The sequence below is a fragment of the Ruditapes philippinarum genome, unplaced genomic scaffold (assembly GCF_026571515.1).
Source record: "Ruditapes philippinarum isolate M1 unplaced genomic scaffold, ASM2657151v2 ctg1739_1_1_1_1, whole genome shotgun sequence".
In the NCBI taxonomy this organism is placed as follows: domain Eukaryota; kingdom Metazoa; phylum Mollusca; class Bivalvia; order Venerida; family Veneridae; genus Ruditapes; species Ruditapes philippinarum.
The window spans coordinates 85981-104781 of record NW_026853019.1 but is presented as its reverse complement, the minus strand read 5'-3'; the positions used below and the strand labels follow the sequence as shown (position 1 = coordinate 104781).

Sequence of the window (18801 nt, the reverse complement as noted above, 5' to 3'; positions counted from 1 at the left end):
TGACGAGGAATCAAAGAGATGTCTTCTGAATCAAGCTTGGGCATCGTGTTTGTCATATCCTTTTCCCTTTAGGTAAGCAAGATTTTATAATTATTTTGTAGATTCTAAATTAATTATTTGATTCAAACACCGTGTATCCTGATATGATGCTCGTCCAACGTAAGGCTTGATTGTTTTCTATTTATCTTTAAACAAAATACATAGCAAAGTCGAAACAAGTTCACCAACTGGATCTGGAATAATTTTCGACGTGAAACATAGTTTCTTTAACAATTCAAAAATTGTTTTTACCTATATATATATAATTGAATATCAATTTAATTGTAATGCTGCAATAGCGCACCTTACACGCTACCGATGCGAGTTCGATTCTGCGGCACGAATTTTTTTTTTTTTTAATTTTCTTTTTTATTCCTTTTTTTCTTATATAGTCTATTATAATTTTACTAATCGAAATAAATTTTCATTTATTTTAGACGCTTTCTTAGTAATTCATATCATGCTATCTAATTGCCGTTTCGTCTAAAATCTATGACATACTATCTCAATATCACTTATATAATATAACGACTAATTTGATTTTTTTTAATGTTAAACAGGACATTCGGGAACAAGCAACGTAAACTAAATGGCAAATGGTTGATGGAGAAGAAATGGCTGCGGTATTCAAAATCTAAAGATGCCGTGTACTGTGTGAACTGTTGTCTGTTTGGAGGGAATGATGGTCGTGAAAAGACTTTTACATCTGGCACGAGCGACTGGAAGAACCTTTCATCGTTACTGAAACGTCATGAAAGCGAAACCTGCCATATAAATGCTTCTTCTAGAGCTGAAAGCTATCTGGATATCCAGTCTGGAAAATGTGAGTCTATCAATAAGAAATTGTCAGAGTCTTCAAGAATAACAGTAAATAACAATAGACATATCTTGAAAAGAATAATTGAAATAATAGTTCTTTGTGCAAAGCAAAACATACCACTCAGGGGCCATACTGCTGAAAATAGCAACTTCGACGTGATACTTACTGCGTTTGCAAAAAATGACGAAATACTGTCTGATCATTTGGCTAGTGCACATTATAACGCCAAGTATACTTCCCCTGATATTCAGAATGAACTCATAGGAATTTGTGCTGAGCATGTTAAAGAAAAGATAACAAGCGCCTGTCGGAACTGTCCCTTCTATGCAATAATAGTAGATGAAGCTACTGACAAATCAACCAAGGAACAACTGTCGCTCTGTGTAAGATATGTTGATGATAATTGTTGTGTAAACGAGGAGTTTTTGGGTTTCGTTGAATGTCCTTCAATAAAAGGAACTGACCTTTGTGCCAACATTTTGTCATTTCTTCAAGAGGTAGACCTTGATATTTTAAAAATCCGCGCACAATGCTATGATGGAGCATCTAATATGTCGGGCAAATACCGGGGTGTTCAAGCACTGGTTCGTGAAAGATCGCCACATGCCAATTATGTCCACTGCAAAGCCCACTGCTTGAATCTTGCGTTGGTACACAGTTCAAACATTCCGTGTGTGCGTACGATGATGTCTACTGTTCAAGACATCAGTTTTATGTTTGACTATTCGGCTAAACGTCTTAATGCCTTCTGTAAAGAGTTATCTCAAGATACCGCTGCAAGAGCAGAAATGGAACAAAGAACTAAACTGCGAACCTTGTGTGAAACAAGATGGTCAAGTCGTGCAGATGCCCTAGCGACATTCAAGAACGCATTTTCAGTTGTTTTACATGCCCTTGAAACTCTGCAAGAAGACGGAGATGACAAAGCAGGGCAGTATCTGGGAGGGATTCTCAGATTTGATTTCATTATAGCTTTAATAGTTGCAGAACATTTGTTAAGCTCAACTGTTGCCCTTACTAACCTCTTGCAAAAAGAAGATAATGACCTGCTTCATGCAGTAGAAGAAACCAAAGTTGTTGTTCAGCTATTGCGCAATGAGCGGAACGACGCAGACGTATGGGATGCTCTCTATGACAAAGCTTCCAATATCGCAGCAGAATTCGACATCCAACCTTCAAGGCCTAGAAGAGCTGCCAGGCAAAATCATCGAGCAAACCCAGATGTTCACACAGTGTCAGATTATTGGAAAGTCACATTGTTTTATGTATTTCTTGATCATCTGGTACAGGAAATCGAATCTCATATCTTAAGTAACCAAGATCGTTTTGCTGCACTGTATCTTCTACCGAAAAGATTACATCAACTTCAGGTTGAAATGCTTCCCGCCATATACGCTGCTTATGCTCCAGATATCGACCATACATTTGAATCGTTCAACAATGAAGTCGCGAGGTGGAAAGTTCGTTGGAATATTGCTGAAAACAGGCCGGTTCGTCTACAAGAAACGCTCCAAAAAACCAACAAAGACCTGTATCCCTGTATTTACAACATTCTCGCAGTTCTTCTTACAATGCCTCCGACATCAGCATCATGTGAACGGTCGTTTAGCGCAATTAAACGAATTAAGAATTATTTAAGGTCAACCATGAGAACAGAGAGAATGTCATCACTGGCAATCCTACATATTCATAAGGACATGGATGTTGATATCAGCAAAATTATCAATACATTTGCCTCTAAGAAAGGAAGAAAACTTGACTTCTTCTGAAAGAATGACATACTCATAAAATAAAATTCGCGCGAACGATTCGTTCAAATTTCAATATTTGATATCATTACTGTACACAAACCAAGGCACAGGAGTGTATGAAAGACATTTAATGAAAATAATATTACACTTTTTTAACTGTAAACCGTTGATAATTAATGGAAAATTAATATCGTGTTGATTCAATACTAAATTTTTTGAACTCGTGGAAACAAAAAACAACAATAATTATCATGCTCTCCAGAGATCGCATAATATGATGTTTTATTCAACTATTTAAATAATTTAAATTTAAATCTTCATTCAATATCCTCTATTTTACATGCTGAATTATTATTTATTAGGAAAATTATTGAAGAGGTACCGTACTAATTGAATTGCTGAATGTATGTACGGCTTAGACTGTTTCATTTGATTGACTTATTTAGTTGATAAGTTTTGCCAATATATATAGGTAGAGGATTCATTCATATACATTTATTATGGCATTTGAAGCTGTTTGTGTGTCAATATATTTTATCAGATGTCATTGGTATTTAATTGTGTGTTCCAATTATATATTTGGCTAACATTATTCACTGTGAATGTGACTGATTTTTTCCTATATGCAAATAAATTTTCACGTTAGCGCAGATTTGCATAAATTTGTTTATTAATTATAAAACAGTCTTTGAGCCAATCAATTACTATTAATCCGACGTTATACCGAAATAAATTACAATATTTCAAAATTAAATATTGCATATTTTGCTTAAACGTCAATTATGATAATTTGAGATTTGCCTACAGTATATGTATTGTTAAGTTATAATGATTAAACGTTTAAGTATGGGCATAATTATATTGATGGGAAAAAAGAGTTTTCAATGTAGCAAAAATGCTGCAAAATTATCTCTTTTAATTCTTCTGAACATGCCTTAAAATACCTCAGAATGCAGCTACAGCAATGTTAATTTTCAAAAATGTCCGGGGGGGGCATGCCCCCGGACCCCCTAGAAATAGTGCCTACACATTACATTCTTTCAAGCTACGCCCCTGGTCCATGAGTTAACTTATTTAATTATTTGCCAACCGCTTTCTCTTATGATCATCAGGGCAAATGTGACGTCGTCGCATAGTAACGACGACGTTTTTGTGTACACATGTGTACACATAATCTAAAAATAGTAACGTCATTATATAGTATTAAGTTTTGGATTAAAAACATCAATAAAATAGCGTTCTTTAGATAACCTAGCTGAAACGTTTTTACTGTGAAATTTATAAAATGGGAAAATACAAAATTTCGGGTCTTTTTAGACCTGATGATCATGAGAGAAACCAGTTGGCAAATAATTAAATAAGTTAACTCATGGACTGTGTTTTTTATTTTATTTATATGTGACTTTTTTCCGGCACTTGTTTTCATTTTTTGTATATATATATATATATATATATATATATATATATATATATATATATATATATATATATATATATATATATATATATATATATATTTATGATATGCCTGTCATTTCCACTTTAACAATAGTTCTAAGCGTGATATAAAAGCATATATATCTTTAACAAATTAAACAATAAAAGTACCTTTAAGTTATTTGATGATAACACAATTTTATCATCTCAAATGGGTCATCCCTTGGGATGTGTCATATTTTATTTCTTACTTCAAAAGAGCAAAACGTGACTTTTAAAAGTCTTAAGTTTGTAAGATAAAACTATCACAAGGCAATATCTAAATTATGATTCATTAGATTGTAAGCCACCCAGAGTCGGAAAAAAAACAATTGTAGTGTGTAAAGGTAAACATATTTTCTTCAGAAATTTACTATGCTATTTAGAGTGGTTTTGAACAAAACTGGAGGAAAAATGTTTTTAGTAACCGACTTTGTAGAGCGCTGTTTGAAAAATTTAACTGTTGTTACATTATTTTGCATTAAAGTAGTAAAGAAAATGTAATTTTTAATTTGTAATTAATGTTAATAATAATAACCTGTGTATTTTTTTCTGTTAATCACTGGTATATTGTATCCTCCGTGCTATGTTGTATCTGCTGGTGTGTCTTCCTTTGTTTGCCTAACTGTTGTAGTGTTATTTTATAGGCTTCTTTATAACCCTTTGCAAGTTCCACTTAGTACGAGCAACCGATTACTTACTTTACAGTACAGCGATACTATCATTTTCTTTATAGGAAACTCTTGAAAGTTCTTTATGATGATCCTGGTAAGAATTTATACATTTGTAGCGTCATATTCTGTTCCATTGATGAATTCGATGAATTGTGTAATTTTATTTTTTCGTATATAACTTATTTGTAATTGCCATTGTATTTTGTTTGTAGGCTCTTTTTTGTATGTTCGATAATAAAAGAATGAACAAGAAGAAAGTCTTCGATCATTTATCCCCAGTAACATTATACTCGCTGTCGTCATAAATAGGAAATTTACAAGTGTGGAGGAACAATATAACAGCTTCAGACAAAAATAGCTTAAGTTAATACGCAAAGAAAATCGACGACAACATGGTCAAAACGAGACACAAAGTGTGAATAAAATGCTCTAACACAATCTGAAAGACTTTATCAAGTTTGTATGTGCATCTAGCGTCACAATTCCTTTTAGAATGATTATTTGGTGCAACAAAAGGCGGATGTAGCCTTACTGTTAATACGAAGAAAAAAAAAGACATTTTTAATATATTCCTGAAAGCATTTTAAGAGATTTAAAATAGAGATCGTTTTCCCATTGTTAAAAAACAAAAGTTAATGTTTGATGTGATAATATCGCAATCATCAAAAGATATACTATTACAATGACTGATGTCTGATGGCATATCTCATCAATTATATCATTTGTATAAATTGTCGGAAATATATATCAAGATATATATCAGATCAATAAGAACTGTCACAAGTGTATTACATAGTCATTATAGTCATTACGCTCGTACATAAATATAATACGAACTTGAGGACACTAGAAACAAGACTGATGATAAAGTTGATAAATACAAAGACAAATTATTCTATGACACAAAATAAATTGATCAAACATTACACAGTGTATATATTAGAATGATATTATCACATTTTATCTGTTCAATATATTTGCCTTTTAAACTGGCGGACTATTGTGATCACTAAAGATAGACATTATTGATTTAGAATTTGTGTATACCGAAAGTGTATGAGGTTCCATGACAAAGTAGCTTACGCGATAAATTATACCCATAATACATATTTACTAACGACATTCTTTCGTCCGTCCACAACATCTCCTTAATCAATAGGTCAATAATAAAATTTCAAAACTATCTTGGAATGATCTTCGCTCATTCCCTCAAACTGATTAATAATCTCTGGTTGATATGGCACCAAAAGAAAATTCTATTCTTGAAACATCTCTTCTCCATACCATATATAGCTTAACCAGTATATGTGCTTATGTATAAAAATATATTAACAATATCATCGCTTTGAATTAAAGAAAAATTAAATCATGAAAACGAACAGGGAAATACGTGCCAAAAACTCATCTATTATTAAGAAAAGAAAAAAAAAGTTTTTGTTAATTGATCTCTTAGGAAAACAAATTGAATATTCTATTTGGTTCTAGAACAGAGCATTCTTAAATAAAATATCACACAAGCTGTCGTTTTTCAAGTCCAAGAAATGAAATTCAGTTGCCACAGTCCTAGAATTCTCATTAAAAAAATCAATCAATAAGTGTTTAAGGTATTACCATCCTTATGCCTTACCTCCGCTTGAAGAGTATTCAAATAGGCTAGAGCTACGGTTAACTACATTGAAACTGAGGGCCATGGGTTCAAACCTCAGATGTGTCAACTTTTTTTCTTTCTTTTTTTTTATTTTTACATTATGTATGTGTCTCTCCATCCATTTTGGGTAGAAAAAAGTGTTTATCTTTTAATAATTTAATTTATATACTAGGTATTTATTGGCTAAATAATGCTAAATCTGGTAATAAATATGTACCTGATATTTTCAAAGTGTAATGAAATCAAAACTAGACGGTAAAAGTATTTAATATTTTACAAGATCAACCAATATACTTTTTTAAAAAATATAGGGAAACTTTGAAAGCAGGCACTCATTTGGGTCAATTTTAAGGATTTTTTAAATTAGGCTCCCTAAGTAGGAAAATAGTTAAACACGTGCTAAAAATGGCAGGGGTAGGGTAACATTTTTAAACATATTTTATAAATGTTGAGTATAAACCATAATTTTGTTTATGTTGAGTGTCAGCTGAAAAGTCTTTTTGTTTCTTACCAAAAATTAATGGGAAATTGTTTTTCATTAGAATGTTATTGCAGATTATTTAAAGGTTACTCATTTCTGAAAAAGGGCCCTCATACACCCTAGCTTCAGTTCATAAAAAGTGGCCACAACTTGATTTCCGTACGGTAAAGTTTGTGTAAGTTTTGCAAACAGGTGTACTTTAAGGTATATATCTGACCTATGATATAAATTTTCCAGTTCCTTATAGTGCCCGTTAAGGTAGTAATACCTTAACTAGAAATATAAATGATTATATTTATCTGTTTATTATATTCCGGATGATATCTAAAGTAAAAGGGCGAATTAAATTTATCATAGCATTTGTTCAATGCTTTCTTATCGTGAAGAAGTAATGCTGCAATGTTAAATATGTTAGTGTTGTTTTTTTTCTGAAGTTTTGCGATGCAATTAAAGTCATCTTTTTCGTCAACCTTGATTCAGATACTACGACGGATTAAACAAATGACTTGAATTATTGCAAATTGTTTAATTTTCCTCTCGATTTTAATATTCGCTGAATGATTAATTTACAAAGATAGGCTTATCGTAGTAGAAACACACCATAATATGCAAATCCAAAAAGTAAAGAACGTCTGCTAGTCATTTTAACAGATACCATTGCTAAAGGTTCAAAAAATTGTATGGTTATACATAAAATGTATGGAAACAATATTTAACTTCAAATACGTGAACACAAACCAACAAGGCAAAGGCAACGTTCACAGAATGCAGTTGCATATTGTGCGTAATTATTTCATAAAATTATTCTATCTAGTAAAATATAAAATTTTATCGAATTATTGCATTTGTCTGAACTATATTCATAGTTGGTGAATCTATTTAGATATACAATTTTAAAAAGTTTTGTTTGAATTAAAAGAAGTCTCCCAAATCTCTTACCTGAAAGAAACATGGTGGACTATTGTACTAGAAAATACAACGTACCAACCATTGCCCCACCCTTCAGCTGAATTCATTTAGTGATTTATTAAACATATTTACACGAACAGATGTGTTCATACCTTGAATGTGACATGTTCGTATTATTCCAGAAAAGCGGCGTATGGTCCTCAAGTAAAAGAATGCTCGAACCCGAAACGAGACAATCTATTGGCAGAAATAAATCAAATGGAATTATGAAGGGAGTGAGATGGTATGAAACCTACATACCACTGCCACTCTATCAAAAGACATATTTACAAAACAGGCAACATATCGATAAGTTTTCTTTAGTTTTATTTAAACTTTGTCAGTAACATAACTAATAATAAATAGTCAATCAATAGACATCAATTTGAAGCTCGGAAGAACACACATCTCATAAAAAGGAGGACAGTTGATTAGTCACACTCGACACCTTATTTATGTAGTTACTTGAATATTTTTACTTTACCCAGACTATTAACCATATAGTTAAGAGAGTCATTGTAGGATTGATAACAATAAGGAGGAATGCTATTGACAAATACGAAAACTCTTTTTTTAATTCTTTTGTAATTATGGCTCTGTGCTATATTAATGCTTAATTTGCCACTTTTTGGTCAAAACTGTTACTCTTAACGTTTAAAAGATATCAGCTTGACACATCGTAAATCCATGCTTATTCATGCTTTGTCCTTTTTGGGTCATTGTATTTTTCTGTGTATTTACGTTTCAATTTTTGCGAATGAATCACCACTTTAATTAAAACTGTCTTTCTGCATTAACCTAGTCTGGATTGTCAATGCATTTTTTTGCGATATTAAAACCTATACAAGTACTTCCGCTCCAAAATATTTGCAATTCAATACGTTTTATTATGTAACATTAGTGTGCATGTTGTGTGATTTTGTATTATAAGTACAGGAAATGTTCTTAACGAGTTGTTTTATGGCTTCGTGCTCTATCTTATATTGAATAAAATAAAATGTTGTTATATGTGAAGCTTAAATAAATAATGCATTTTCATCAATTGATGCCTCTTTGTTTAATTATGATATCAATTCTAAAATATATCATTTTTATATATTGAAAGCCATTTTTCGTAAATGATAATAAAATGTTGAAACACTTAACAAATATGTGGTATGGCTTTATTTTGTTACAACAGATAGAAGGTAAAGGTAAAGGTCTTGTTTATTATAGTTTCACCCCTACTGAAAGGGCCAGCCATTTATGACTAAAGAGACACCTTTTGCTTGCAAACCATGTACCTCCCAACTCCTACCGCTATATAAGGCGCTAGGAGTTATGTATAATTTATGCCATGTACGTATTTTAATGGTAATCATTTCTGATTTCAATAACAAAGAGCTCGAAATGATTCCCCATTTTTCAAAAAAGACGTTTTTATAGATGTACCAGCTGGAAGACATTTACGCCCACATATATGTTTTGATATTTTGATAAAGACTTTTCGTATAATGCCATTATTCGATATGGGCCATCCTCCCTAAAAAGTGTCGTTTAAAACAAATATTAAATAAATAATGATAAATTTCCGCTTTCATTTTCCGTCCAGTAAGAGGCCATGTGACATTTTAAATTTTGTCGTTTTGTGTGCTTTTCACGGATACTTTATTTCTCTCCATTAATCCGTTCAGCAAAAATTCTGTATATACATCCTTTGCTGTAAAGGAATTATACATGCATGTTTCTTTAATGTTTTTTTAAACTACTTTTTTTCAAAATGCAAACAACATTGTTGAAGAGAACAAACAGTAGACATATGGCTGCCCGTGTGTAAGGTCCTGTTTGTTGTCCGACTGAGCACCTTGCTGGCGGTCCTGTAATGGGTGACGCGTTCATTAAATGCCGTCTTTCCTTGTTGATTTTGTTTGTTTTGTGACTTATACTTTTTAAAATACTTTTTTTAATCCGATAAAAATCTTATTTTACTATTTTTTCCCGTACATCATCTGTTATTTTTAGAAAAGAAAAACACTTTCGACAATGTGATCATTATAGAGATTATTTTTCTTTTTTGAGGTTCGTTTTGTGTCTGGTAATTGGCATATGGGATAGAACTTTCCTGCAAAATACTTTTGCAAAACTCTTTAAATTATTGTGTAAAACGTCCGTCAACAATATGAACAAAATAATGAAATAAACACAATTTACTCCAACATTTCTAAAGATGTTTTTTTTAGATATTACTCTTTTTAGTAAAGCGCCGACTTATCCGTGTTATTTGTGCCGTGTGGCGGCTGTAAAAAGTCTCCCCGTACATTTAATCAATGATGTTATATTTTCGATCCTTGGAGATCGTTCAGCACGACATTATTGTTGTGCTTTTGGTATTTTTAGTTTCAACTTTTCGGCATTTTCTAGTTGGGTGGTTCCAATATTCCTACTTGAATAATGTTGAATCACCCTTAGGATATGTTGCCTGCTTTTTAAATTTGTCTTTTGACGTCTTATCTGTGATACGCAGGCTTCATAACCTCTGATCCCCTTTCAAAATTCCATTTTATTTAGTTCCGCCCATTGTTTTCTCGTTTAGGGCACACGCTTTTTATTACTTGGGGACCATACGCCGCTTTTCATGGAATGGCACGGAAGTGTCACATTGAAGGTTCCATGATAACCGCCGTATGAACAAATCTGCGGATGTTTCTAAATTCAAAATTTTACTATTTCATGTTTAAATGTTGAATTCTGCTTAAGCCGGTGCTAGGGGGCGTGGACGGTAACTTGCACTTTCCAGTACCGTCCATGAACAGGCTCAATCAAACCGAGCCTGCAACATTTTCAATTTTGCCGTGTTGGGCTTTCTTTAGGGATTCTGTATTTATCTGTTTTATGATCACATCCGTGTTATTTGTGACGTGTGGCGGCTGTAAAAAGTCTCCCCGTACATTTAATCAATGATGTTATATTTTCGATCCTTGGAGATCGTTCAGCACGACATTATTGTTGTGCTTGTGGTATTTTTAGTTTCAACTTTTCGGCATTTTCTAGTTGGGTGGTTCCAATATTCCTACTTGAATAATGTTGAATCACCCTTAGGATATGTTGCCTGCTTTTTAAATTTGTCTTTTGACGTCTTATCTGTGATACGCAGGCTTCATAACCTCTGATCCCCTTTCAAAATTCCATTTTATTTAGTTCCGCCCATTGTTTTCTCGTTTAGGGCACACGCTTTTTATTACTTGGGGACCATACGCCGCTTTTCATGGAATGGCACGGAAGTGTCACATTGAAGGTTCCATGATAACCGCCGTATGAACAAATCTGCGGATGTTTCTAAATTCAAAATTTTACTATTTCATGTTTAAATGTTGAATTCTGCTTAAGCCGGTGCTAGGGGGCGTGGACGGTAACTTGCACTTTCCAGTACCGTCCATGAACAGGCTCAATCAAACCGAGCCTGCAACATTTTCAATTTTGCCGTGTTGGGCTTTCTTTAGGGATTCTGTATTTATCTGTTTTAGTCACTTTCATTGAACGCTGCCTTTCCTTGTTGATTTTGTGTTGTTGTCTTTTTAATTTGATAGGAAGACACACCTTTGGAAATTGATAAGTGTTAAGAATTGAGTACCGCTCAAGCCGGTGCTAGGGAGCGTGAGGGATGTTGCACTTGTTCATTATCCCTCATATGGCACAGAGGGAGGGGTTTTATGACGTGTTAATTTAGAACCATGAATTGATTGATGTTTACATAGTGCGTGAAAGTATTTCTAGGAATCATTCATTCATGATTTTATGCGTACAAGTATTTCTCGGGAAATAACATTAAAGCTGTTTATGGATGTAGCTCAGTTATTAAAACATCAGCAATTCACAGACTCAGACATAGAGAATAACACAGAAACAGATGACATTGAGACAATTTGTTTTAGTAACTGGAGTTACACAGATAACCCGCCACCATATTCTGAATAACACTTTCTGAATAATATTCGACAAATAAAAAAATGATCAAATTGTCATCTGCTTCCAATCTTATTTGTAAATGTTTCTTTGTATTTGAACAAAATAGTTGTACTTAAGATAGCTTAGATTCGATAAAAAGTTATCAGAATAAAATTGAATAATAAAAGTTTTTCTTTGTTCTAATTCTTGACGATTTCTACTTTTGCTCTAATCTTCTTCATATATGGACTTTTAAGAACGAAGGCGTTTGTTAATTTCTACAGTAAAAAGTTTTATCTGGTATTTGTTCTACACTTCTTAGCCCTTATTTTGAATGGAGTGCATGCAATCATAATTCAACATGATGTTCTACATGTGACATTTCTGACAGAGTTTTGACGTCTTATCTGTGATACGCAGGCTTCATAACCTCTTCATAACCTCTGATCCCCTTTCAAAATTCCATTTTATTTAGTTCCGCCCATTGTTTTCTCGTTTAGGGCACACGCTTTTTATTACTTGGGGACCATACGCCGCTTTTCATGGAATGGCACGGAAGTGTCACATTGAAGGTTCCATGATAACCGCCGTATGAACACATCTGCGGATGTTTCTAAATTCAAAATTTTACTATTTCACGTTTAAATGTTGAATTCTGCTTAAGCCGGTGCTAGGGGGCGTGGACGGTAACTTGCACTTTCCAGTATCGTCCATGAACAGGCTCAATCAAACCGAGCCTGCAACATTTTCAATTTTGCCGTGTTGGGCTTTCTTTAGGGATTCTATATTTATCTATTCTATGTTTGTAGTACTGCTGTGCTTATTCGGTCTCATGCTATTCTGGACATATAAGATTTACTTATCACATATTTATTCATTTGTAACGGGTTCTCAGTTCATGGCTGACGACAAGCGGAAGTATTGGCGACCGAAACTTAAACATTGTGAGGACGATACGACGCCGATTTATAAAGTGAAATGCAATAGTGGATTAAAAGACTCAATAGCCTGACTTTTTTCGATTACAATGTTCATTGTATAGAATATTTGACAGCTTTGTATCTCTGTGAACGATTTTTAACCTGTATATCAACTAATCCAAAGTTGCGGTAATATATAAAAAGCGTTTCTTTAATTTCCCATTGGTTTTTATCTCCATAATACGCTTTAATTTAGTGTTTGTCGTATATGTCTATATCAGGAACACATTTTTTACCATTCAGTGATTTCATTGATTTACATCCAGTTCATTGTACTAAACAAGCAAATAAAGAAGGATTTGAAAAATATACGTTCTTATCTATCTAAGTATATGCACTAACAATTCGGATCTCATCTTTCTAGCTATCGATTATTATGGTGCTAATTAGCTCGCCTTTGATAGAAGAAAATTATTATAATGTGACGTCATCAATACTACGTCATGATGACCCATTACCATCATCCGATCCTGCTGTGATACATGACAATGTATTTTCTGTATTTACCAGGATCAATTACTTTAATTACAATGACTATACGGGTGAAATGAAAGAATCTTGTGATAATGCATTGTTTGTGTACAGATCTGATAGGGGCGAGGCTTGCCGAGCCCCTTCTGGACCATATCTAGCCGAGTCTGAGAAATCCCTTTCTCAAAAGACAGTAACCTGTTATTCTTTTTATCATGCCACTGTTATGATTTTGTATCTTATTTTTCTTTATTCGGGGCGCTAATTTCTAAAAATACGGTAACTATTTTTAGTACAAGAGGGTGGTTATACGCCAAAAAAGTAGTCCGAGAGTTTTTACCAATAATTTTATAACACAACACAATTTTTGGTAGAAATTGCGTTAACAATTTATTTACTGTGTATTATCATAAATAGTCAGCAAAGTCAATTAAACAATACCATCAATAAACATCATCAATGCTGATCTGGCGTAGGAACATTTCAACAATTTTAGAAAATGGCCGCCGGCTGAAACAGACATCAACTGGAGAATTCAATTGTGCTTTAACAGGATAACAAGTGTGATTTTTAAAGCTATAAAGGAGATTAACACAAAAAGAACAATGTTTTACAAACATATATTAACGGTTTAACAGTTAACATAACGGATTTTGACGAAGGAGTCTCGGTCACATGTTCACCCCAGCTGTTCAATGGAGATATTTCAAAACTGTTCAATTACGACTGCTACTGTCTTGATCGTTCCTTGGAGGCATGCTGTAAATATTAAAATTCTGTATATTGACAGTAGCACCAAAAACATTTACTGCACATAACCTGGAGCATTTCCAGCCTGAGTGAATTCGATGGGGTAATTCACAGTTGGAACATTGACTACCTGAGACTGAGTGTTAGGAGCAGAGACAGGGGGTTCGATTTGTGTAGATGGCAAAACAGGCAGCGGAGACTGCATTGGGACAGAAGTGCAATTGTCAAGGCAAGAAGCATTTGAGCATGTTGCAGATTTATTTGTATTAATTGATCTCACTGAAGTGGCATAACTGCTTAAGATATTAGAGCAAGTTTTTTGCTTTTTCAAAGACATATTGCTGTAATTGATTATGCTTTGTAAACATCCATGCCCAATGATCTGCATGATATCAGTAGGTGCCTGGTCCGAATCCCTGAGCTTTTGTATTGTGTGTTTTCTGGCAGAATGGTTGGTATGGTGCCATGTAATGCCTGATTTTACAGTCATTGTTTTCATTAGTGTGCCATTATTTTTATTCCAACCCGCTGTTTTAAAAACCATTGGTCAAATTCTGTAGGTGGGGTTGTTCTTGGTGCCAAATAAAATGGGTCCGAATCCCAACTGAATCCATGTGGACGCTTGGCCGCATAGTATATGTTGGCAGATACCGGATCCCGCTCATCTCCACTAGACCACATATGTGGAGGAACCTTCCTAGAACCACCACTGTCTCAAGTACGTGTTTTAGTCTGGCGCTCTGTAAGTTCCAGAAACTCAATGCCCTCCGCATCAATATTTACTTGTACGTCGCCCCAATTGAAAACAATGTCATTTATAAACAAAATTTCATTTCAGGAAAAAAAAAATTAATTATAAGCAAAACAAGTTGGGGGTGAAATTAAACGTCTAGTTTATAATGATGAAATACATGTATCTTGAAGAGTCAGTTTTTGCTGGATTTATTTAATTTCCAAAAGATTATTAAATAGACGTAATAAATTGTAATTACCGATTTAGTCTGATTTGTTAGGGGAAATCCTTGTCTTGAACTTTTGGCTATGGTAAATTGGTATCCATTTTCCTGGAGAACTCTGTTAAATGTAGAATTGTAGCCTCGTTAAATACTCGGCTCATGGTCTGTTCCATCTTTCTTAATGGAGAGAAGGAACATGGAAAGAAGCTCATCCAGCTCCGTCATTCGGATGGTTTGCAACTCTCGTGTTTCGTTTTTCAGTTTAAGAAAAGTTTTTAGCCTGCCTATATGTAGGTTAGTTTTACGTTTTGTGTGCTGATTTTTTTCCGACTCATTAAATGCCTTTACCGAGTCCATATCAACCATCATAAAGCCTTTGTTCATATTTTCAGAGGCAACATCAGTAAGGACTGGCACAGCACTGTGATTTTCATCAACTTGAGGATATTGAGCAGATGCTGCTTGAGAACTTTGAGCAGCAGTTTCGGGAATTTGAAGACATTCAGTTGAAACAGCAGAGGAGTTTTCGAATACTCGGACAGCTGAGAATCAGTCAATAACTTTGTAACATTGTATTGTTTTTCTTCATCAAATTCTTCATCAAAGATTAATGGATCAATACCAGTATTGACTTCAAATTCATTCTTGTCATGAATTTCTTCAATATTCATCATTTGAACTTCCAACAAATCATCCAAATGCACATTGAACGTTGCCATAAAGTTGAATGATTGCCAAATTAAGACTAAAAAGTGATTATTTTTATTATTTATAATTATCTTTGTGAAACTTAAGACTGGTGTAAATAGTTTTAACTTTTTTTTCCTGTCCTTACTCTGATTTTGTCACTAAGAATTCATCTGTTTTTAATTATTTATTATTATTAATAGTGTTGTTGTTGTTGTTGTTTTAGATTTTTAAGAGCAGAAGATGTTTTTTAAAAGTTGTAAGCATCTTAATAAGAAATTGTGTAAATAAACCTTAAATTACGATTAAATCATTTAAAAATCATTTTTTATTTTATGTAACATTTTTTTTGAATAAATATGTTTCATTTAGGCTGTTTTATATCGTTATTTTTTGCAATGCTTTAAGCTGTTTACATTGTGAAAGTAGTTCGGCAAAAAGTGGGAGGTGCTTGAAAAATTCTGATATACTCTGACTTTTCCATAACTTTAAGCATGGAAAAGTGTTCTCAAGTCACTGACTGAGAAAGGTTGCTGTTCTCTCAGACAGGCTTTATCAGGCAGTTGTCCTCCTCTTTTGGGTACCTCTACGTGGTGAGGAGGAGTAATATATGTCCGTTATGAGGGTGCCCTGTTGTGCGCCTGTATGACGGACATATGGCCAACACCCAGACTGCCTGTTTGCCGTGGGCAGCGCTGTTACCTAGAAAAGAGGGTCCTGGTAGTTGAAGGATACCCAGGGATCTCCAGTACTCCTAACACACTGCTTTGGCCTCTGCTTTAGGGTAGACGGGTGACCAAGTGAGCCCGGCTTTGGTCAATCGGCTGGTCATGCCTTGCCCTTGGATAAATATTTCTTAAATACTTGAAAATTTCATTGAACTTACACGGTCCCGAAATGAATACAATTCAATGCACACAAATTATTTAAAATAAAAAAAAAATCTGAGTTTAAATTTTTATTCCTACTTGTGTTTCTAGTATACCTTTAATTCCTACTGAAACTGCTATGATGGGTGCCGTTATGTTAAAACATTTTTCATATATGCATTATAAATACAGTATAACATATCCAAGAAGGCGGTGGCTAATGGGCTAATTGTGTAGGTTGTAAATATTTGCAATTTATGCGAGTATATCTCTCTGGTATCCTTGATGTGCGGAGAATGGATATCCGTCTCCATCGCACATCCCCATGTTGGAGTCCGAGGTGGCTTGGGAACCCGGGAGACGAATTTTAATATCTTTAATCATGGATATACAAACAAAAAAACGAAAATCGCAAGAAGATTCAAGTGGTAACATTTCATTTGATGGAAGTTTTCCCCGTTTTCTAATAATCAAATCAAACGGCTCCAAATCACTTACTGAACTTAGCCCCTTCATTATAGAAAAACAACTTTCAGCTTTAATTGGAACACCTAAATCTGTCAAAAAACTCAGCAATGGAGGACTCTTGATAGAGGTAGAGCGGAAACAACAATCAGACATTATTCTGAAATGTACCAGCTTTTTTAATATTGACACAACTGCCACACCACACAAGTCTCTAAACTCCAGCAAGGGCGTCATCAGATGTTCTGACCTTGCTGGAATGCTGGAGGCAGATATTGCTGAAGAGTTAAAATCACAGTAGGTGTCAAATGTCAAGCGCATTCAGTCTACAAGAGATGGTAAACGACTGCCAACGAATAGCCTTATTCTAACATTCTCAACACCCATTCCCCCATCATCGATACGAGTAGGTTACCTTAACGTTCGCGTTGCGGTTTACATTCCAAACCCAATGCAATGTTTCAAATGCTTCAAATTTGGTCACCATGAATCAAACTGCGTTAGGCAGACTATTTGCCGCAGATGTAGCTCAAACCATGACAAAAATGAGACTTGTAACGTTCGTGTTAAATGTGCAAATTGTGGAGGAGAGCATTATGCCACCTCCTGGTCATGCACCTTGTGGTTAAAGGAAAAAGAAATTCTTCGTCAGAAGTATACGCGAAATATTTCCTTTCAAGATGCACGAAAGCTTGTTGAATCACAAGGACCAAAACAACTGTCGTATTCAGCTGCAGTTACAAAGTCTGTTAAGATGGTTGACTCTGCAGTACAGGTCAAGTTATGTCAATGTCCCCCAATTAAGTTACCATTACCTACAAAGCATACAGCTTCACAATGTAAGCAGTCTACCTCTGTGCAGACTCAGCCACCATTAAAGTCTTCTCCAAAGAAGCAAACCGCAAACATTCAAATAGCATCTTCTGAGAAAGTTATTCAAAAACAATCGCCTAAAGAGCGAATTGTCATCACAGATCGGTTGAAAAAAGCAATGCGGAACCCGATCAACACAGAAAATCGGTTCGATCCACTTCACGACACCCAATTGATGGAGGATGAGGATATATACCTCTCCCCTCCTCCAACTCCGAATAGCAGAAGTCCAATAAAGTTTCCTAAATGATATAACTATTCTTTAAAATGGATAATAGAAGTCATTCTATCCTACAATGGAATTGCCGAGGTCTTGAGTCAAATTATAATGATCTACTTTTACTATTATCAAAATTCTCTCCAAAAGTATTATGTCTTCAGGAGACTATATTATCTCCTAAAGATAATATCTCTATAAAAGATTATACACTTTATAATTATATATGCACTAGTAACGCCAGAACATAAGGTGGTACAAGCATTGCTATCGCAAATTGCATTCCTCAAAAAGAATTAAAACTTAACACAAGATTACAAGCTTTAGCTGTGCAGGTGACCTGACATCGACCACTAACAATTTGTTCTGTAAACCTTCCTCCAAATTTAACGGTAACAAGTGATGAACTTGAAAGTATTGTTCGGCAATTACCATCACCTTTCCTTTTGTAAGGCGACTTAAATGCTCACAATCCTATGTGGGGCAGTACATCTACAAATAATAAGGGTAACATAACTGAAAAATTGATAGACAACTTCCAGCTTTGTCTATTAAACAATCCGTCACCTACATATTTACATCCAGCTACAGGTACGTTTTCTTGCATCGACCTCTCGATTGTCCACTCTGCTATATACTTGGACTTCGATTGGAAAGTTTTAGATGACCAGTACGGCAGTGATCATTATCCATTGTTACTTACATCAAATGACTCTATACCAGATGAAGGACGTCAAATTTTTAAATTTAAGAAAGCAGATTGGGAAACATT

The 18801-nt window shown here is 34.3% G+C and overlaps 1 protein-coding gene across 1 annotated transcript; it reads left to right on the top strand.

Annotated features, from left to right (window-relative positions):
• The first annotated feature begins 397 nt into the window (after positions 1-397).
• Positions 398-3393, top strand: LOC132731842 (52 kDa repressor of the inhibitor of the protein kinase-like). Its single transcript, XM_060718122.1, has one exon. It carries the CDS (start codon positions 589-591, stop codon positions 2626-2628), a length of 2040 nt encoding a protein of 679 aa, XP_060574105.1. The 5' UTR covers positions 398-588; the 3' UTR covers positions 2629-3393.
• Positions 3394-18801: the final 15408 nt, after the last annotated feature.